Source organism: Tamandua tetradactyla, chromosome 3 (assembly GCF_023851605.1).
Source record: "Tamandua tetradactyla isolate mTamTet1 chromosome 3, mTamTet1.pri, whole genome shotgun sequence".
NCBI classification, from domain to species: domain Eukaryota; kingdom Metazoa; phylum Chordata; class Mammalia; order Pilosa; family Myrmecophagidae; genus Tamandua; species Tamandua tetradactyla.
This window is the reverse complement of record NC_135329.1, coordinates 58115411-58138657: the sequence shown is the minus strand read 5'-3', so window position 1 is coordinate 58138657 and position 23247 is coordinate 58115411. Positions and strand designations below refer to the sequence as shown.

The 23247-nt window shown below is 38.7% G+C and overlaps 1 protein-coding gene across 5 annotated transcripts in view; it reads right to left on the bottom strand.

Moving 5' to 3' along the window:
• The window catches only part of LOC143677333 (nucleolar protein 10-like), an 82813-nt gene that overhangs the window by 26147 nt on the left and 33419 nt on the right, over positions 1-23247 (bottom strand). For 2 of the 5 annotated variants that reach the window (XM_077153194.1, XM_077153195.1), the window contains exon 7: positions 14275-22348. In XM_077153194.1, coding sequence (XP_077009309.1) covers positions 22181-22348 — 168 coding nt within the window. In that variant the 3' untranslated portion in view covers positions 14275-22180. Of the gene's footprint in view, positions 1-12761; positions 12914-14274; positions 22349-23247 lie in introns of those variants that run through there. The other 3 variants (XR_013172513.1, XR_013172512.1, XM_077153196.1) reach the window with 3 other exon arrangements.

Below are 23247 nucleotides of genomic sequence, written 5' to 3'. Positions count from 1 at the left end.
AACTACCATGTCCTTCCATTCATAAGTCCAGGAGGGTTTCAAGTTTCCAGGATTTAAAATCAGTTATTTTCCTATCAAATGTTCATCTATTAAAAAATATCAAACAAAAGCCATCTTTCCCAGTCTTTGTATATTAGTTTCCACAAGTAGACTCCTTCAGAGTTTAGGCAGCTTAACAATGAATCTGAGGAATAGTTTGAAGAGAAAACACAAAATCTCCCGGGATCTTTTATCATCACGTGTAATATAGTGGGCTTGAGTGAACGGCCTTAGGATTTCCACCATCCCCACACATCTGTATGATCCCCAACCAACCATCTCTCTTCTCAGGCAGAAGAGCTACTCTGTATGTACCAAAGTTGCCACTCTTACTCTAAAGCAACCACAGCTTGGCTGCTCTTCCTCAGAGCTGCAGCTAGAGGATAAGCTCTGAGACTGCAAGCTCATGATGAGTATCCTGATTCAGTCCCTCAAGATGCTATGAAACCACTCTGAAAACACATATATGTGCAAAGTATGTATTCCATCTAGAATCAGATACTGGTACTTCACTGGGATTGTGTATATGTTTCATGCTATGCTTGAGTGGGGGCCAGTGGAGAAATGGCTTGCAAGAATGCAATGAGTTTTTCTGTGAGGTATGCCTATTTTTCTTGCCTTTGTCTAGATTTGGCACCAGCCCAAGTTACTGTAACTCTGCTATCCTGGGATAAAAAAAAGGATGGTTGTGCCACTTTTGGTTTGTTGCTCAAACGGGGAATGAATCCAAGAGCATCTCACTCCACCATTTTGGTGACATCACCTCAATATTTTGGTTTCTTTTAAAGGTTTAATTTACATGCACAAATTACACCCTTTTTGTATATGGTTAACGTCGCTTTAATGAAGCGTACTGTCGTGTACCAAGACATACAACTCTCTCTGGTAGTCATCACAGTCTCACTATTAAAACCCTAGCAAGTACTGACGTTTTCTTTCACTTTTTTTCTTTTTTTGTCAGAATGTCAAACAAACGGAATCACAGAGTCTTCAGTGTTTTGAGTATGGCGTTTTTACTTACCATAATACATTTAAGATTCTTCCTTGGTGTCCTCTGAAACTGTAGTTCCTTCCTATTTCTTTCTCAGCAGAATTTTGTTGCCATGATGTGCCAGTTTCTTTATCTATTTTCTAGTTCAAGGATTCTTGATTTGTTTGCAGTTTCTGATTATTATGAATAAAGACACTAAATACCTTAGTGCATAGGTATTTTGAGTGAAGATAAGTTTTAATATCTTTCACGTGAATTCAGAGGAATTGAATTGCTAAGTCATATAGTGTTTCTTTCACTTTATTTGAAAACTCAATACTTTTTTTAAAATTAGGTGTGATATCTTGCAATATCCCCATCTATGTGTACAAGATCTCTAGCTGCTATGTCTTCTCCACTACATTATTGTGCATTTGATTTTTATACTTCAAAGTTTTAAGAGTTGTGCAGTGATATTTCACTGTATTTCTAATTTGCATTTTCCTGAAGACCAATGATGTTAAGGATACGTTCATGTTCTTATTTTCTATTCACAGATCTTGCTGGAAGAAGTGTTTACTCAAATGCTTTGCACATTGCTTATGAGGTTATTATAATTTTAATTTTTGAAATATGTGAGTGTTAAGTTTGGATGCATTTTTGCATTTGATACGAGATTTGCAAATATTTTTATGAATCTGCACCTTTTTTTATTCTAACATCCTTTTTCAAAGAATAGAAACTTTGAATTTTGAGAGCCCAGTTTACCATTTTTTTCCAGCAGAGATCACGCTTTACTAGCCATGATAGTAATTCTAGATTTGTATGGTATTGTGATCTTCATTTGCACTTCTCTGCTAACTAGCATTGTGAAATATATTTCCTTATGCATATAGCCCATTTATTACTCTTCCTCTTATAACTGTCTATTTGGATCTTTTGCACACTGGCTTATTGTTCTCGATGTATTCTATACACAAATACTTCATCAGATAAATGATTTAAAGTATTCTCATTCCGAAGGATGTCTTTCATATTATTTATGGTTCAGATTAAGGTAAAAAATTTTAAATGTGATCAAGTCAAAATAATCATTTGTGTGTTGTTTCTCATGCTTTTTGTGTCATACGTACGAATCTTTGAACAAACTCAAGTTCACAGATATTTTCTCCATGATTTCTTTGAAGAGTTTTAGAGTTTAGCTCTGACATTTTGGTATCTGTCATGGTCAGGTTCATGCATCAACTTGGCCAAGTGGTAGTACTTATTTGTCTGATTGGGCAAGTGCTGGCCTGGCTATTGCGATGAGGACATTTCATAGAATTAAATCATGCGTAATCAGCCAAGGGGTGTGTCTTCTGCAATGTGTGATGCTTGATCTAAAGACTGGGAGTCCTTTAAGAAGGATTCAGAAGAGACAGGTTCTTCTTCCTGCTTCAGCCAGTTAACCTCTCCTGTGGAGTTCATCTAGACCCTCCATCAGAATTGTTGGCTTCACAGCTTGCCCTGTGGATACTGGACTCTGTGTTCCCATGGTGATGTGAGCCACTTTTATAAATTTTATATTTCCAAATGTTTCCTGTTGATTCTGTTTCTCTAGAGAACCCTAATTAATACATTTGGTACCAGGAGTGGTTCTTAAAAATGGGTTTTTATGAATGGATTTATGATTGGACCCAAAGGCACTAAGGATACTGATTCCCATAATCACAATGACACTCCCAATCAATGGAATTAGTTGGCAAGATATAGTCAAAACATCACCATTCGATTCTCCTAATGCTGGCTTGTACGAAGCCAGGCTCTGGGGGATAATGTTTTTGACACCTTAACGGAGTTTTGTGGAAATGAGAGGTATAGAGATGTTGGCTGATTATTGTTAGATAAAATGGATATATTAAGGAGTGAAAGGGATGGGCTTAAGGCTTCAAATGAGAAGCTTAAGCGCCTAGTGACAGAAGTAGATGTTTCTATGAGTATCCTGAAGGAAAATCTTATATTCCGTAGCCGTAGACTTGAGATCTCTGAAAATCAGACTCAGAATCTTATTGTTAGAGTAGCAACTTTAAAACATAAACTGAAATCTCAATGTTGCATGGTGTCTGCCATTAAAGTGAGGGCACTGATGGGAAAGGACTGGTACCCTAAGAAATGAGATGCTGACATATGGATTGATAATGATGTCGGGAGTGAGGTTGAAACCCTAGGTCATGCTGAGTCTTCTCTAGATAACCCTGTAACAGTCTGCCCTGAGGACACACTTGCCCCATCTTCAGCCTACCTTCAGCAGTTGGCCCCACAACCTCCTCCTAAACAGATTAGCTCTAGAATGATTAATCCTATCTAACCAGATGAAACTGCAAATGAATACCCTGAAGCAAATGGCTTGGAAGATATTTCTAATTCTTTTCATGAGCCACCCCCACCATACTTCATTTCTTCCAGACCTATAACTAGACTAAAGTCACAACAGGCTCCTAAAGGTGATATACAAAGCACCACACATGAAGAGGTATGTTATACTACGAAAGAACTGTGTGACTTTTTGAATTTATATAGACAGAAATCAGGGGAATAGATGTGGCAATGGATTTCAATGGTGAGGGGTAATGGTGGGAGAAATATAAGGCTGGATCAGGCTGAATTTATTGATATGGGTCCACTAAGCAGAGATTCTGCATTCAATGTTATAGCTCAAGGGCTTAGAAAAGGTATTTCTAACATGGTTGAAACATGCATCAAAAGGTGGCCAACATTACCTGAGTTGAAATGCCAAAACTGCCTGGGTATAATGTAGATGAGGGGATCCAGAGGCTTAGAGAGATTGGAATGTTAGAGGGGATTTATCATGCAAAGCCTGCTCTTACACCCCAGGGATGTCTGGAGGATGCACCTCTTTCCAGAACAATGAGAAATAAATTTGTGAGACTAGCACCATCATCCTTGAAGAGCTTTGTAGTTGCACTTCTCTGTAGGGTAGATATTACTGTAGGAACTACTGTCATTGAGCTGGAATCCTTAAACACAGTGGGGAAGACCAGATCCGGAGCTGGCAGAAGCCAGGTCGCAGCACTTAACTCCCAAAGACAGGGTGGACGTGGCTATTATAATAAAGACAGCAAACTCAAGCAGGAGTCAAAATAATCTGACTCACAGAGATTTGTGGCAAGAGATTTGTCCAAGCCTTCCCCAAGACATCAACGGCTTCTTACCAGGGTAACTGTGCATGGGGGAAAAGGAAATGATCAGACATTTGGGGGATTATTAGACACTGGTTCAGAAATGACAATAATTCCAGGGGATCCAAAAAGTCACTCTGGTCCACCAGTCAGAGTGGGGGCTTATGGGGGCCAGGTGATCAATGGAGTTTTATCAGGTCCATCTCACAGTGAGTCCACTGGGCCCCTGGACTCATTCTGCAGTTATTTCCTCAGTTCCAGAATGTATAATTGGTATAGACATACTGAGCACCTGGCAGAATGCCCACATTGGCTCTCTAACTCGTGGGATGAGAGTTATTATGGTGGTAAAGGGCAAGTGGAAGCCACTAGAACTGCCCCTACCTAGCAAAATAGTAAATCAGAAGCAATACCGGATTCCTGGAGGGATTGCAAAGATTGTCACTCTTAAGGACTTGAAGAATATAGGGGTGGTGATTCCCACCGCATCCCCATTCAACTCTCTTATTTGGCCTGTACAGAAAACAGATGGGTCTTGGAGGATGACAGTGGATTATCATAAGCATTACCAGGTGGTAACTCCAATTACAGCTGCTGCTCTGGATGTGGTATCATTGCTTGAGCAAATCAATATATCCCCTGGTATCTGATATGCAGCTACTGATCTGGCAAAGCTTTTTTCTCAATACCTGTTAGTAAAGGCCACCAAAACCAGTTTGCTTTCAGCTGGCAAGGTCAGCAATATACTTTCACTGGCCTACTTCAGGGGTATATCAACTCTCCAGCAGTATGTCATAATTTCATCTGCAGGAACCTTGATCATTTCTCCCTTTCACAAGACATCACACTGGTCCATTATATTGATGATACCATGTTGAATGGACCTAGCAAGCAAGAAATAGCAACTACTCTAGACATACAGATAAGGCATTTGCATGTCAGAGGATGGGAAATTAATCTAACAAAAATACAGGGGCCGGGGGGAGGGGGCCAAGATGGCGGCTTAGAAGGTGCACGTGTCTTAGTTCCTCCTCCAGAACAAGTACTAAATAACCAGAAATAGTGCAGAACAGCTCCCGGAGCCATGACAGAGACTGGACACACAGCGTACCCCAGTCTGGACCGGCTGGACCCGCTGCGAGACTCTGCTGCAGTGAGTTTCTCGAGCGGCGCGCTTCCCCAGGCCACAGCGGCTGGCGACCGGCGCCCCTCCCCCACAGGAGGCTTCCCGGCCTGCGGCGGGTCTCGATCAGTGAATTCCCCAAGGCGTGTCGGCCGGCGACCAGTGCCCCTCCACCACAGGAGGCTTCCCGGTCCGGCGGCAGGTCTCGATCAGCGAATTTCCCAAGCTGCGGCGGCCGGCGACCGGCACCCCTGCCCCACAGGCGGTTACCCGGAGGGAAAGGAAAGAGTCTCCAACAGTAGTGGGGACTGAGTCCAACCAAACACCAATAGTGGCGTTAATGGACAAATTCTGACTATTAGAAGTAGGCCCCCAGCTCAGGCGAAACTAATCAGGGTGGAGGTCGCCTATTGGGCTAACTGAGGAAGAGGAAAGGGGGCGAAGCAGAGCCATCTGCGGCTGTTTCTACGGAGGCTTGGTTACCTCTGGGCTCAGTGCCAGGATTACACAAGTTACAACTGCCCCAAACGCAGAAACATGCTGCTTTCAGGGCTCTCTATCACCTGACCCTTCCCCATGGGAGGGGTGAAACGCAACTCAGGCAGAAACCCTCTCTCAAGGAATTCAGATCCCAGGACTTCGCAATCACACCAGGAAAACTGAAGATATGGCCCAGTCAAAGGAACAAACCAATAGTTAAAATGAGATACAGGAGCTGAGACAACTAATTCTGAATATACGAACAGAAAGGGAAAACCTCTTCAAAAACCAAATCAATAAATTGAGAGAGGACATGAAGAAGGCAAGGGATGAAGGAAAAGAAGAAATGGAAAGTCTAAAAAAACAAATCACAGAACTTATGGGAATGAAAGATACAGTAGAAGAGATGAAAAAAAATAATGGAAACCTACAATGGTAGATTTCAAGAGACAGAGGTTAGAATTAGTGAATTGGAAGATGGAACATCTGAAATCCAAAAAGAAACAGAAACTATAGGAAAAAGAATGGAAAATTTTGAGCAGGGGATCAGGCAATTGAATGACAATGTGAAGCGCACAAATATACATGTTGTGGGTGTCCCAGAAGGAGAAGAGAAGGGAAAAGGAGGAGAAAAACTAATGGAAGAAATTTTCACTGAAAATTTCCCAACTCTTATGAAAGACCTAAAATTACAGAACCAAGAAGTGCAGCACACCCCAAAGAGAATAGACCCAAATAGGCATTCTCCAAGACACTTACTAGTTAGAATGTCAGAGGTCAAAGAGAAAGAGAGGATCTTGAAAGCAGCAAGAGAAAAACAATCCACTACATACAAGGGAAACCCAATAAGACTATGTGTAGATATCTCAGCAGAAACCATGGAGGTGAGAAGACAATGGGATGATATATTTAAATTACTAAAAGAGAAAAACTGCCAACCAAGAATTCTATATCCAGCAAACTTGTTCTTCAAAAATGAGGGGGAAATTAAAACATTTTCAGATAAAAAGTCACTGAGAGAATTTGTGACCAAGAGACCAGCTCTGCAAGAAATACTAAAGGGAGCACTAGAGTCAGATACGAAAAGACAGAAGAGAGAGGTGTGGAGAAGAGTGTAGAAAGAAGGAAAATTAGATATGATATATATAATACAAAAGGCAAAATGGTAGAGGAAAGTATTACCGAAACAGTAATAACACTAAATGTTAATGGACTGAATTCCCCAATCAAAAGACATAGACTGGCAGAATGGATTAAAAAACAGCATCCTTCTATATGCTGTCTACAGGAAACACATCTTAGACCCAAAGATAAACATAGGTTGAAAGTGAAAGGTTTGGAAAAGATATTTCATGCAAATAACAACCAGAAAAGAGCAGGAGTAGCTATACTAATATCCAACAAATTAGACTTCAAATGTAAAATAATTAAAAGAGACAAAGAAGGATACTATCTACTAATAAAAGGAACAATTAAACAAGAAGACATAACAATCATAAATATTTATGCACCAAATCAGAATGCCCCAAAATACATGACGAATACACTGCAAATACTGAAATGGGACACATCTACCATAATACTTGGAGACTTCAATTCCCCACTCTCATCAATGGACAGAACATCTAGACAGAGGATCAATAAAGAAACTGAGAATATGAATATTACAATAAATGAGCTAGACTTAACAGACATTTGTAGGACACTACATCCCACAACAGCAGGATACACCTTTTTCTCAAGTGCTCATGGATCATTCTCAAAGATAGACCATATGCTGGGTCACAAAGCAAGTGTCAACAAATTTAAAAAGATTGAAATCATACACAACACTTTCTCAGATCATAAAGGAATCAAGTTGGAAATCAATAATAGGCAGAGTGCCAGAAAATTTACAAATACGTAGAGGCTCAACAACATACTCTTAAACAAGCAGTGGGTCAAGGAAGAAATTACAAGAGAAATTAGTAAATATCTCAAGGCAAATGAAAATGAAAACACAACATATCAAAACCTATGGGATGCAGCAAAGGCAGTGCTAAGAGGGAAATTTATTGCCCTAAATGCATATATCAAAAAAGAAGAAAGGGCAAAAATTCGGGAATTAACTGTCCACTTGGAAGAACTGGAGAAAGAACAGCAAACTAATCCCAAAGCAAGCAAAAGGAAAGAAATAACAAAGATTAGAGCAGAAATAAATGAAAACATGAAAACAATAGAGAAAATCAATAAGACCAGAAGTTGGTTCTATGAGAAAATCAATAAGATTGATGGGCCCTTAGCAAGATTGACAAAAAGAAGAAGAGATAGGATGCAAATAAATAAGATCAGAAATGGAAGAGGAGACATAACTACAGACCTCACGGAAATAAAGGAGGTAATAACAGGATACTATGAACAACTTTACGCTAATAAATACAACAATTTAGATGAAATGAACGGGTTCCTGGAAAGACATGAACAACCAACTTTGACTCAAGAAGAAATAGATGACCTCAACAAACCAATCACAAGTAAAGAAATTGAATTAGTCACTCAAAAGCTTCCTAAAAAGAAAAGTCCAGGACCAGACGGCTTCACATGTGAATTCTATCAAACATTCCAGAAAGAATTAGTACCAACTCTCCTCAAACTCTTCAAAAAAACCTCTGAGAAGAGGAAATACAAATGGCCAAAAGGCACATGAAGAGATGCTCAATGTCCCTGGCCATTAGAGAAATGCAAATCAAAACCACAATGAGATATCATCTCACACCCACCAGAATGGCCATTATCAACAAAACAGAAAATGACAAGTGCTGGAGAGGATGCGGAGAAAGAGGCACAATTATCCACTGTTGGTGGGAATGTCAAAAGGTGCAACCACTGTGGAAGGCAGTTTGGCGGTTCCTCAAAAAGCTGAATATAGAATTGCCATACGACCCAGCAATACCATTGCTAGGTATCTACTCAAAGGACTTAAGGGCAAAGACACAAACGGACATTTGCACACCAATGTTACAGCAGCGTTATTTACAATTGCAAAGAGATGGAAACAGCCAAAATGTCCATCAACAGAAGAGTGGCTAAACAAATTCTGGTACACACATATGATGGAATATTATGCAGCTTTAAGACAGGATAAACTTATGAAGCATGTAATAACATGGATGGACCTAGAGAACATTATGCTGAGTGAGTCTAGCCAAAAACTAAAGGACAAATACTGTATGGTCCCACAGATGTGAACCGACATTCGAGAATAAACTTGGAATATGTCATTGGTAACAGAGTCCAGCAGGAGTTAGAAACAGGGTAAGATAATGGGTAATTGGAGCTGAAGGGATACAGACTGTGCAACAGGACTAGATACAAAAACTCAAAAATGGACAGCACAATAATACCTAATTGTAAAGTAATCATGTTAAAACACTGAATGAAGCTGCATCTGAGCTATAGGTTTTTTTTTTGCTTTTTTTTTTTTTGTCTGTCTGGATGTTTGTCTTTTTTTTCTTTACTATTATTATTACTTTTTTTTTCTCTATATTAACATTCTATATCTTTTTCTGTTGTGTTGCTAGTTCTTCTAAACCGATGCAAATGTAATAAGAAATGATGATCATGCATCTATGTGATGATGTTAAGAATTACTGATTGCATATGTAGAATGGTATGATTTCTAAATATTGGGTTAATTTCTTTTTTTCCGTTAATTAATAAAAAAAAAAAAAGAACCTCATCAAGAAAGTAGAAAGACAGCCTACACAATGGGAGACAATATTTGGAAATGACATATCAGATAAAGGGCTAGCATTCAGAATTTATAAAGAGATTGTTCAACTCAACAACAAAAAGACAGTCAACCCAATTACAAAATGGGAAAAAGACTTAACAGACACCTCTCAGAAGAGGAAATACAAATGGCCAAAAGGCACGTGAAGAGATGCTCAATGTCCCTCGCCATTAGAGAAATGCAAATCAAAACCACAATGAGATATCATCTCACACCCACCAGAATGGCCATTATCAACAAAACAGAAAATGACAAGTGCTGGAGAGGATGTGGAGAAAGAGGCACACTTATCCACTGTTGGTGGGAATGTCAAATGGTGCAACCACTGTGGAAGGCAGTTTGGCGGTTCCTCAAAAAGCTGAATATAGAATTGCCATACGACCCAGCAATACCATTGCTAGGTTTCTACTCAGAGGACTTAAGGGCAAAGACACAAATGGACATTTGCACACCAATGTTTATAGCAGCATTATTTACAATTGCAAAGAGATGGAAACAGCCAAAATGTCCATCAACAGATGAGTGGCTAAACAAACTGTGGTATATACATACGATGGAATATTATGCAGCTTTAAGACAGAATAAATTTATGAAACATGTAATAACATGGATGGGCCTAGAGAACATTATGCTGAGTGAGACTAGCCAAAAACTAAAGGACAAATACTGTATGGTCCCACTGATGTGAACCAACATTCGAGAATAAACTTGGAATATGTCACTGGTAACAGAGACCATCAGGAGATAGAAATAGGATAAGATAATGGGTAATTGGAGCTGAAGGGATACAGATTGTGCAACAAGACTGGATACAAAAACTCAGAAATGGACAGCACAATACTACCTAATTGTAATGTAATTATGTTAAAACACTGATTGAAGCTGTATCTGAGGTATAGTTTTGTTTTTTTATTTTTTTAAATTTTTTTCTCTCTATTATCATTTTATTTCTTTTTCTGTTGTCTTTCTATTTCTTTTTCTAAATCGATGCAAATGTACTAAGAAATGATGAATATGCACCTATGTGATGATATTAAGAATTATTGATTGTATGTGTAGAATGGAATGATTTCTAAATGTTGTTAGTTAATTTTTTTTAATTAATAAAAAAACAATCAAACAAAAAAACCAAAACAAACAAACAAAAAATACAGGGCCTTGCACCTCTGTGAAATTTCTAGGTGTCCAGTAGTTTGGTCATGTGGGATATCCCTTCTAAGGTGAAGTATAAGTTGCTGCATCTGGCCCCGCCTATGACCAAAAAAGAGGCACAACGTATTCCTCATTTGGGTATGCTACTTCAGACCATTTATCAATTGACCAGAAAAACTGCTAATTTTGAGTGGAGACCTGAACAAGAAGAGGCTCTGCGATAGGTTCAGGCTGCTGTACAAGCTGCTTTGCCCCTTTGGCCATATGATCCCTGTCATGGTCAGGTTCATGTGTCACCTGGGCCAGGTGGTGGTACCTGTTTGGTTGGGCAAGTGCTGGCCTATCTGTTGCGATGAGGACATTTCATAGAATTAAATCATGATCACGTCAGCTGCATCCACAGCTGATTCCATCTATAATCAGCCTAAGGGGCATGTCTTCTGCAATGAGTGATACTTAATCTAATCATGGGAATTTTAAGGAGGATTCAGAAGAGACAGTCTCTATTCCTGCTTTGGCTGGCAAGTCTCTCCTGTGGAGTTTGTCCAGACCCTCCATCGGAGTCATTGGCCTCTTGGCCTGCCCAGCAGATTTTGGACTCTACATTCCCACAGTTACGTGAGACACTTTTATAAATTTTATATTTGCAAGTGTTTCCAGGTGATTCTGTTTCTCTAGAGAACCCTAACTAATACAGTATTTAATCCATTTTGAGTTGATATTTCTATATTGACTGAGATAAGGACCCAATATCACTTTCATTGTTCGTAGCTTCTGAGTACCCCCAGCACCATTAGTTGAAAAGACTACTGTTTCTCAATTGAATCATTTCAGATTCCTTATCAAAGCCAATTAGCCACAGACGAGTGGGTTTATTTCTGACATTAAATCCTGTTCTGTTGATCTATGTGTCCAAATCTGTGCCATTCCCATACTCTCTTCACTATCAATTTTAAATCAATTTTGAAATTGAGATGCTGGAGTGCTTCTATTTTGGTTTTCTTTTTAGGACCGTTGTAGCTATTTGGGGTCTCTTAGAAATCCATATGAATTTTAGAATCAACAATTTCTACAAAGGATTCAACTGAGATCCTGGTAAAGATGGTAAATAAAATCTGTAGATCAGTATGGATGCTATTACTACCTCAGCAATCCTATCTTCTCATCCATGAACATAGCATGTCTTTCCTTATATTTAGGTCTTCTTTATGCTGCTTTAACAATGTTTTATAGTTTTGGGTTTTCAATTCTTAAATGTCCTTGGCTATATTTATTACTATGCATTTTACTCATTTGGGTGCCTATTTAAACTGTTTATTTTGACTTATTTCATTATTCTTTGTTTCATTTCTTAATTGGGGAAGATGGGTTACCAATTTTGCACGTTTTCATTTTTCCTAATATTAGCCTTTATGCCATAAATCTGCTTCTAACCCTGATTTAGCTTTATTCACATTTTGATAGGTTATATTTTCACTTCACTCAGTTCAAAATATTTTAAAACCCCTGAGGTCTTCCTCTGTGTTCCATCCATTATTTGGAAATGTGTTAGGTTCTAGTTGATTGGAATTTGTTTTTCTGCAAAAGATTAAAGCTGCTGTCTGAACTCTAAGGCTTTCAGTTATTCACATGTTAAATGTACCATGTACTGGAGATTGTACCTTTTTTAGTCCTCCAACATGGAATGGAACAAAATATTTGCAAATTATATCTAATTATGATACACGACCTTGACAGTGTAAAGAAATCTTACAAGAAAACAACTATAGGACAAAAACACTGAAAATAAAAAGAAAATGAAGAATGATAGTAGAGTAGAAAGAAGACCACTTCCAGTTCCATGCATACAGAAAGATTGATAAACAAGAAGAAACTCACAGAACATATTTTCCTAGAATGCTGCAGAATAGTCACAGAATAAACAGCAACCAAAGGATAAACAGTAACTAAAAAATCCTGAGTCAAGAGGAAACCTATCTAAAAATGTTAGAAATGCCCATGGCACTGTATTTCTCTAAAGAAACAGAATCAACAGGGAACACTCACAAATATAAAATTTATAAAAGTGTCTCACGTGACCGCAGGAACGCAGAGTCCAAAATCCACAGGGCAGGCTGTGAAGTCGACAATTCCGATGGAGGGTCTGAATGAACTCCACAGGTGAGGCTCACCAACAGAAGCAGACAAGGACAGGCAAGCTAAATCAGAGTTTAATACATAGAGGATGATTTGTGCCAAATCCATGGGTTGATGAATGTAACATTAGTCAAAGAAATTTATAGAAAATTTCCCTAGGACTGAGACCAATTTTTATAGGGAATTCTAGTAACTATAACTTCTCTTTAAATAGCAGCCATAAACACTATATGCAAACATGTACTAGAGATCCATATATATTTGCTAAAGGTCATATGCATATACGAAATCAAATTTTTAATTGTAAGAATTATTCTTTACTCACTTGTCTCCAAGCATTTATGTTGCAGGAAAATGAGACAATTATAGCAGCAAGGAGAAGAAGATGTATTTATTTGGCTGCCAGCACAGATGTCAAGATCCTGGCAATCCTCTCCAGAAACACAAGTCGTGATCCATTTGGCAAAAGATATCAAAAAGAACTAAGAGACTAATTGGACTCATCATTACAACTTTAGTCTTAACCAGATCCTGCTTACACACTGCAGGGTGACAAAAGGCATGCATGCATTTCCTGAGGGAACAGAGTGCTTATCTTTCTTCGTACTTAACTATTTGGGGTAAACAAACATTCTCTTCCTCCCAGACTGTTCTACATAAAGCAGATAATAATCTCCACAGTTTACTGCCACCACGCTGGCACCAGCTGCTCCCAACAAATTCTGCAGGTCTTGTTTTAACCCTTGGCTCCTACATTTCCCCCTTTTTTATTTTAATAGCAGAGGTGTCTGTGCCTGTCTAAGGTTGCCCTTAGGCTCTGAAGAAAGGGTCTTACCCGTCATTGGCTACCAGTCAAGCTCTCTGACTTTGATTTGGGAGGGAGCCAAGGGCTTCTGCAAGAACCACACTGTTAGCGTGGCTTTGCTTAGTGACTTTGCCTGTCTTAGGTTGCCCTTAAGCTCTGAAGGAAGGGTCTTACCCGTCATTGGCTACCAGTCAAGCTCTCTGATTATTTGTTGTTTAACACAGCTGAGGAGGAAGAGATAAAGTATAAACAGCCCCAAACCTAACAATGCAGTTTCAGTGACTGCAACCACTGTCATAATTCCAATGATTCCAATGACACCTGTAATAATGAGTCCAATTAGTCTCTTAGTCCTTTTCAGATATTCTTTTGTCAAATGGATCAGGACTTGTGTTTCTGGAGAGGACTGCCAGGATCTTGACATCTGTGCTGGCAGCCAAATACCTCTTCTTCTCCTTGCTGCTATAATCGTCTCATTTTCCATCAATAAATGCTTGGAGACAAGTGAATAAAGAATAATTCTCACAATTAAAAGTTTGATTTCTTATATGCATGACCGTTAACAAATACATATGGATCTCTAGTACATGTTTGCATATAGTGTTTACGGCTGCTATTTAAAGAGAAGTTATAGTTACTAGAATTCCATATAAAAATTGGTCTAAGTTCTAGGAAAATTTTCTATAAATTTCTTTGACTAATGTTATATTTATCATCCCATGGATTTGGCACAAATCATCCTCTATGTAATAAACTCTGATTTAGCTTGCCTGTCAGTGTAGTCTCAGTCATCTTTTAGTTACAGATGGGAGGCCCCACAGGGGCCGTAGCTCTTATAATTCCATAGGAATCATTAATTATGATAACTGCTCAACCCATATGACATAATTGCCATCCATTCCAACTTTCTTTACCCATCTAATAGGCAAATATCATTTGATTACACAGAGTTATGCATATGGGTCTTTCTAAAAATGGAAAAGTTAAATTAGATACCATTTTTCTTCTTCTTTTAGTAGTTTTGGAAGTCTTGAATCTACTAGACCTGGGAATCTTAAACTAGTATTCAGATATTTTGGTAAAGTTGGATCTGCCCATGTTAGGGCTTGAAGCAAAGGTGGGTTAGGAATATAAGCCCAATAAGTATAATTATGTCCCTGTTCTTCAGCAATTAAAGTTATATGTCCTATAATATACACTCTCCATTTAGTTATTTTTGTCTGGGTCGACATGTCTGGGTTTTATTCTCTTCGAGGGAATCCAAAGTGAGGTTCCATCATCTGCAATGACAAGAGCAAATCCCCTACCCCACACCTATCATGCCTGGTTTCCATAACATCTATAACATCTTTCCAATAGATTGGCTACAGCTGCAGTTCTGTTTGGGTTGTATCATTTTTCTTTTCCAAATTACTAAAATGTTGTTCTGCAGGAGTCTGTGATCAATTATCATAAATGTTTAAAATTTTTCAATTGAATAGTGCTTTTGCTAATTGATCTTTAGGGGTACTTATTTTCATAACATCATCTTCCTGATCATCATGTCCCCCTTTTTGTTTCATTAGCATAGACTTTAGTGGCTGGTTTGCTTGTTCAATAATTCCTTGCCCAGAGGGATTATATGGAATTCCTGTGAAATGAGTAATATGAAAAGTTGTATAAAATTTATGAAACTGCTTTCCTGTATAAGCAGGACCACTGTCCGTTTTAATAGATTAAGGGCATCCCATAACTGCAAGAGCATTAGGTAAATGTGATCGAACATGGCAGAAACGTTCTCCAGATTGTGTGGTAGCCCAGATGAAATGAGAAAATGTGTCTATGATAACATGTACATATTGCATTTTAGCAAAATGTGAAATACGAGTAACATCCATTTTCCATAATTCATTTGCTTTTTGACATTGAGGATCAACCTCTGATGCAAATGGGAGTGCATTTAAAGTTTACTTGTTAGGCAAGTCCAAACAATGTCCTGAGCTTGCTGTTTAGATAAAGATAGAAATTTCTTTCACAGCCCTTTGCTATTAATATGAGTCAATTTGTGAAATGTCTTGGGATCTTGAATTACCCCCACAAGAGTATCTGCTTGCTGATTTTGTTATGACAAAGGACCCGGAAGATTGGTATGAGCTCTTATATGCATGATAAAAACGGGAGTAATTCAATTTCTGACTAATGTTTGTAAATGTAAAAACATTTGGGACAATTCATGTCCTGCTTTAAACTGTTCTTGAACTAACTGAGTTAGACCCTCTAACTTTTCTATAGATAAGGGCCACTGCTCAACCCACAAAGGCTCATTTGTAGTATTTATAGTGGACGTCCCTGGAGCATCTCCTCACTTTACGCTTTAAGAGTTCCCTTATCAGATCCCTGTCTGGACACCAACTGCCAAGTTCAGCTCAGGCAACTGTCCAAACAGGGTCAAAAGGGGCAGTGGGAGATTGAGGAAAAGCACAACTCAGAGTTTAAGAGAAAGGGGGCTACACGGTTCATTGCCTGAGTGAACACAATGACCAAATATGAATTTGGTTTTGTTAAGCTCGCAGCAAAGCCTTCATAACCAATTTCCATTGCTTAAGATTTAAAACATTATGGCCTTAAGGCTGAAACCAATAACAATGCTTCTGTGCTAAAGAAAAGAGCTCTAGTGACTCCGAAGTCTTCATTGAGAACCCTGCACTTCTTAACAATGTTTTAACACACAAACATACTTCTCCAGCCACCTATTATGATTACCCATTACCCTGATGCTACAAGGAAAATGCTTACTTACCAATATGACTCGGGTCCTCTTCTATCGGCTGGACAAACGTACCTCTATCGGAGACTTTTACGGGTCAGGGGGTCTGAAGATCAGCCATAACAAACAACAGACAATTTTGTTCTTAACCAGATCCTGCTTACATACTGCAGGGTAATAAAAGGCATGCATGCATTTCCTGAGGGAACAGAGTGCTTATCTTTCTTCATACTTAAGGTAACCATTTGGGGTAAACAAAAACATTCTCTTCCTCCCAGACTGTTCTACATAAAGCAGATAATAATCTCCACAGTTTACTGCTGCCACCCTGATGCTAGCTGCTCCCAACAAATTCTGCAGGTCTTGTTTTCACCCTTGGCTCCTACAAAATGATGAGGAGAAAGTCACTCAGCTTGGAAATAAACATGTCCAAGTTAAAACATGCATCAGTTATTTTTAGCAGTCTGGCAAATGGACCCAATATGTGATGATTTAGAGCAGCAATAATTACTGCAGTCACAATTCTTCAGGTTGGGAATTTGGGCTTCTTCTGGTCTGATGCAGGTTTAGATAATCTTAACTGGCTATTCTCATGTGTCCACAATCTGCCTCAAGGTCAGCTGGACATCTCACTACGTGGTCTCTCATAACCTAGCACCCATTAATTCACATCCATTAGCATGGTTCAAAGAGCAGCAATAGAGTGCTCAAATGCACAAAAGTATGGGATTTGTATCAGATGTCTACTGTCCCACTGACCAAAATATTCATAATGAAAATTCCACTTAAGGAGGGGCAGTCTTCTATCTTGATGAAAGGACCAGTGAGGTCACATTGGAACAGTATGTGTATACAGAAAAAGAGTATTTTGTGCACCCAACTATAACCAGTAACTCTAATTAAGCATGTTCCAAGCTATGGTAAAGGCTTTATTTATTACAATGGAACAAACAGCAGGGTGTGGGACATTTTACAAAGGAGGTCAGAGAAGACTTCAAACAGGAAGTTGCTTTTGAAACTAATTTGGTAATACAAGTAGATGGTTAGGAGGTGGGAAAATGCTCACAAGATATTCAGGAAAGCCCAAGAATTCTGCTGACCTGGAGTGCAGTATGGCATGGTGACAGAAAATTCTGAAGCAGTAAGACAGGCTACTGGGGCATCTGTGGTAGATCTAAACAAGAATGGACCTTCATTTTTTTCTATTCTGTATGGAACCACTTGTCTCTGTTCTACACTTTGATGTCATAAAATGAGAAGCTCTCCACAACGTGAGAGATTTGTTCCTACTTGTCAGGCTCCTACCTGCTTACCACTTGCAGCTTTCTTAAATCTTTCCTCAAACGTTTTCCACAGTTTTCTGGTCCCTTCTCTAAATGGACTCCAGAACAAATACTGAGATTGCATCCAAGCAGAGGGCAGTAAATTTTTACCTGAGTACATTCCTAAAGTTCAATGGCAGACAGAATCCAGAGATCCTGAGTAAACTGCCACCAAACAGGCCACTGGGGAGCTGACTTTCCTGTGGCCTTTAACCACGGATTCAGACGGCCTTCCCCTCCTAAACAGGTGTCACCAGCTCCAGAACTGGGTGACCTCCATGGACTAGACACAGACAACTGACAAGGCACGGGCTCTGGCATAGCCCCAACTCTGACCATCACCACCACAGAACCCAGGGTAGCCTTAAAGGTGGCAGGTAAGCCCATTTCTTTCATTTTAGACATGGGCATCACATACTCTGCCCTGCCTGAGCATTCAGGGAAGCTCAATCCCTCCTCAAGCTCAGTTCCCCTTAAAACAGTACCTCTAGCTTGCAGTATAGGAAATAATAACTTTTCTCATACGTTTTTAGTAATTTCTAGCTTTTTCAATCCTTTATCAGGGCGAGACATTTTAGCAAAGCTTAAAGCAACTCTTCAATTAACAGAAATAAAGTATGCTAATAAAATCCCTCAAATCATCCTGCTCCTGTCCATGGGAGAAATACTCTCTCCTTCTAAGGAAACAGTTCTGCTCCCATGGCTAGAAAAAGCAGATTCCTGGGTACGGAACACCTCCACCCCTTCTACTGTTAAACATCATGCTCATGTTCAAGCTTCTCTCAAACACCCTGGAGAATTCCCAAACAAACCTCAATATCCTCTCTCACCCCACACGCTCTCATAGGCCTAAAACCCATAGTTGAGAGGCTACTGATCTCTGGACTCATCAAAAAAGCAGTCTCCCCAGCCAATACTCCTAGTGTACGAGTAAAGAAAACAAATGGCGCTTACTGGCCAGTTCAAGACCTTAGGGCAATAAACCAAGTCACCATATCCATTACGCCTACGGTTCTTAATCTATATTCTATACTCTCCCAAATTCCCCCAAATACTATGTATTATACAGTCTTAGACCTTAAAGATGCTTTCTTTACTATTCCACTTCAACCACTTCTCAGGTCCTGTTTGCCTTTACTTGGACAGATCCCATTACTAGAGCTTCTAAGCAATTAACTTGTATAGTTTTACCACAAGGCTTTACAGACAGCCTTCATTTGTTTGGACAAGCATTAGCCTCTGACTTACAAACATTAAAATTACATCCCAGCAAAGTGCTTCAATATGTATCGTAGATGATCTCCTACTATGCAGTCCCTCCAAAGGCCTTACCACAAGAGCACACAGTCACCCTCCTTAACTATTCTCTTCCCTACCGAAAAAGGCATTAATTACCACTTAATGCAAAGAGATGATCTTAAATACTCCTCTTCCTCAGAACAAACAAGAACTTCTTTCCTTCCTAGGTTTAGTCAATTTTTTCCAGACCTGGATTCCTAATTTTGGACTAACAGCTAAAAGCTTGAATCAGGCCACTACAGGAAATCTCTGGGACCCATAAGATGACCTTTTAGCTATGAAACAGTCATTTAAACAGCTCAAGACAGCCCTCGCCCAGGCACCCACCTTAGCTCTTTCAACCCCCAGCAAGCCTTTTATATTTTATGTAGACACCAGAGATGGCTTTGCTCTTGGAATTTTAACCCAAACAAGTGGACTGGACACCCATGTAACTGTTTACTTCTCCAAAGCTGTAGACTTCCCCTTTCTTAGGGTGGCCACTTTGTCTCAGTTTTAGCCTCTGCAGCACTCCTCCTACAAGAATCTCTTAAACTTGTGCCATCTGCTCAATTATCTATGCTCTCTTCTCATAATCTACCTTTCCTTTTAACTCAAGTTATTACTAGTACCTCCCCCAGAGTTCCTTTATAACCCCCAGGTTAAAATTTCCTATTCACCTATAGTTTCTAACCCAGCAAAACTCCATACTCCACTAAAGCATCAGAAGCCTATGCATAACTGTAGAGAAACTACAGATCATTTCCTTCATCCATTTCCCAACAAAGAGGATTCCCCTCTACCTCCTCCAGCTAATACATGGTTTATTTATGGCAGTGCTTTTAAAGACCCCTCTAAGCAGGCTGGATATGCTATAGTGTCTGCTCAGGAAGTAACTGAGTCTGGGCCTCTGCCTCCTGGCACCACTTCCAAACAGGCAGAGCCCAGCCCTCACCCGGGCTTTCAGCTTAGCAGCTAATATCCCCACTAATGTTTATATTGACTCTAAATATGCTTTCCATACTATTCATTCACATCTAGCTATATGGAAAGAAAGAGGATATCTTACTTCAAAAAATTCTCCAAATATTAATAAAACTCTCATCCTTAATCTCCTTGAGACAGCATGAATCCCTGCCCAGGTAGCAGTCACTCACTGTAAGGGTCATCAAAGTTGAAAGGATCCCATCTCAATAGGCAATAACAGAGCAGATGAAGAAGCAAAAAACCTAAAATTGCAAAATCGTAACCCATGTCAAAGTCCGAAATATGTTCTACAACTAATTGTTGTGCTGTGCTTTGAAATTTATAGCTTTTTTGTATTCTGTTATTATCCACAAAAAAAAAGAAGGAAAAAAAGCCAATTGTGATGATAAAAAAAAAAAAAAGAAACCATTTAAGCACTCTAGGTTCCTATATTCTGGAGCAGTTAGAAGGGAAAATATGAAAGGATCATGTTGTAGCCCATGACAAACTCCAGGTACTGTCCTGTAACCACTTGTTGAGGAGTGCTCTGAAAACAATTGTTTTTTTTATTTCTTTGCTTTGTATATATGTTATACTATACAGTAAAAAGAAGTTAAGAAAATAAAGAGAAAAAAAAAAGATATGAAAAAAATCAGAGGCTCATAAAAACTTTCCTAACATTGTGAGAGAGCCTGAAGAAGGAAGGGGATCTGCCAAGATCAACTTTTTTAAACAATTTACTCTCTAACTGGACACCTATGAATATGTATGCCAGTTCTAGCAAATCAAAAAAACTTTAATCATAACCACTTTATCTGAATATGGATATTATCATACTGAAGTAACTGACACTACGTAATTGCATCAATAATTGCATTACTGAATCAAGATAAGTGCAGGGAAGCCAATGAATCATGTATATCATTCAATTTCCTAAACAATGCAAGATAACAGCTTGGGCTATCTAGGTGAAATTTCCAGTACAACTGTACTACTGATTGAAGAAACCTGCAGAGAGATCAAGATATCATGTATATTGCTCAGTCTGAGACACTATGAAAATACCAGTTTCATAGCTTTCTGGTGAAATTTTGTTCAAACTGTATTACTGAGTCAAAAAAAGTACATGGAAGTCAATTAATCTTCTATATCATTCAGTTTCAGGAACTACGTTATATACTAATCTTATAGTTTTCTCAGGAAAAGTTGTTTGGCCACTGTGCTACTGAGTCAGTATAAGTGTCTAGTAGTCAATGACCTTACATACAACTCAGTTTCTGAACGTATGCAAGATACCTGTTTCACAGCTTCATAGGTGAAAGTTGGGAGACCACAGTGTTGTTGTTGAGTCAACATGTGCACAGAAATCAATGAGTAATTTATAACACTTCATTTCCAAAACTATGCATCAGTTTGCAATTGATAATCAATTTGCAATTTTCTAGGTAACGCTGATTATAATTGTGTAACTAAATCAAGATTAGTGCATAGAATTCAATGGAATATGTATATCACTCACTTTCTGAAACTATTCAAGTCATCAGTTTCACAGCTTTCAGGTGTATACTGTGTTGCGATTGTATTATTGAGTCAAGATGCATGCACAGGAGTCAAGGAATCATGTATATCACTTACTTTCTGACACTATGCAAGATATCATTTGGATACTTTCTGGGTGAAAGTTGTGTATAACTTTATTAATGAGCCAAGATAAGTACATGGAACTCAATGACTCATGTATATCACTCACTTTTCCAAACTATGCAAGATAATAATTTCACAGCTTTCAGATAAAATAGTTTCGTAACTGTATTACACTGAGTCAAGATATGTGCACAGAAGTCAAACAATCATGTGATCACTCACATTCTGACACTTGCAATATACAAGTTTCATACACTTTAGGGTGAAATGTAGGTTGCAACTAACTTACTAGGTCAAGATAAGTGCATAGAAATCAATAATGGTGTATATCTCAATATCTGAATCTATGCCAGATACCACTTTCACAACTTTCTATGTAAAATTTGTATTACAACTGTATTACTGAGTCAAGTGCTTAAAAGTCAAGGAATCATGTATATCCCTCAATTTTCTGATGTAACTGACTTCCTACTAACTTCCAAATAGATATTTAGTATCTTTGCTAAGAACCCACATAATTAAAACAAGGCAATGGAAAGAAAAGGAGCAAAATATGCAAAAAGAAATTTCAACAAAAACTACATACGGAGTTCTTATTCCACATTTTGATAATTCGAGAGTCTGAAGACAAAATTAAATCTAATGAATCCTGAAAACGAACTGACTTAATAGGTAGACCATACTGGTGATCCTTAACTAGCAGTGGCTTATCAGATCGAAGATCATATATTAAAACCTAAAAGAAGAAAAAGAAATACCTAAGTTACTTTTGCTTAAAAAAACCAAACACTTCATCTTAAAAAGAAACATTTAAAACTTAGAATAATGATTGCCTTTTGTTTCATTACCTTTTTATGAACACAACAAATGTTCTTGGTTCAGGGTGCTAGGATTCTAAAGCCAGACAACAAAATTACCTTAGAAAATGCTCTTAAATTAACTTTAGAGTATTGGGCATTATACCTGTCATTCTTAGGCACACCAAGTTTGAAAACTACTACACTATACTAAGACTGGGACAAAAGGAAAGTCCCTAAAGATTTGTTTCGTTCTTTAGTTTAAGAAACATAAACTGAGAGCCTCTTATACCCTACGCAGTGCCACAGGGACTGCCATCAAGGGCAAGCACAGTGGTGAAAGTCCCAGCAGATTCAAGACAGAAGGTGGCAGCAAGGCTTTGAGTTCTTTTCTGACTCCAATTGTTCAGGCCCCTTGGGGCTCTGAAGAAGTTAGGACCTTCCCAGATGGCAGGTCTCCGCTTGATCCATAATGATGGAGGGAATAAATCTATTGGAAGAAGGGTCTTAGTCACTTCTGGGGGTAGGAAAAATTTACAAATGTATAGGTTCTGCCGTGACATCGCTGATGGAGTTGGCACTTAGTGGAAGCCAGGACAGGTACTACTGACAGAAGCGTACATTTAAATCAGACTTCCTTTAGATAACTCTCAATGTCTTAACTACAAATAGGAGGTAGGTAGAGAATTTTACCACTTTTGCTTGCTGTCAATGCTGGGTTTATTCTATTCTGATACACTGGTAGCAGAAGGATAGGGGAGAGATGGATGGATGGATGGATGGATGGATGGATGCATGGATGGATGGATGGATGAATAACAGACATGCGATTATAATA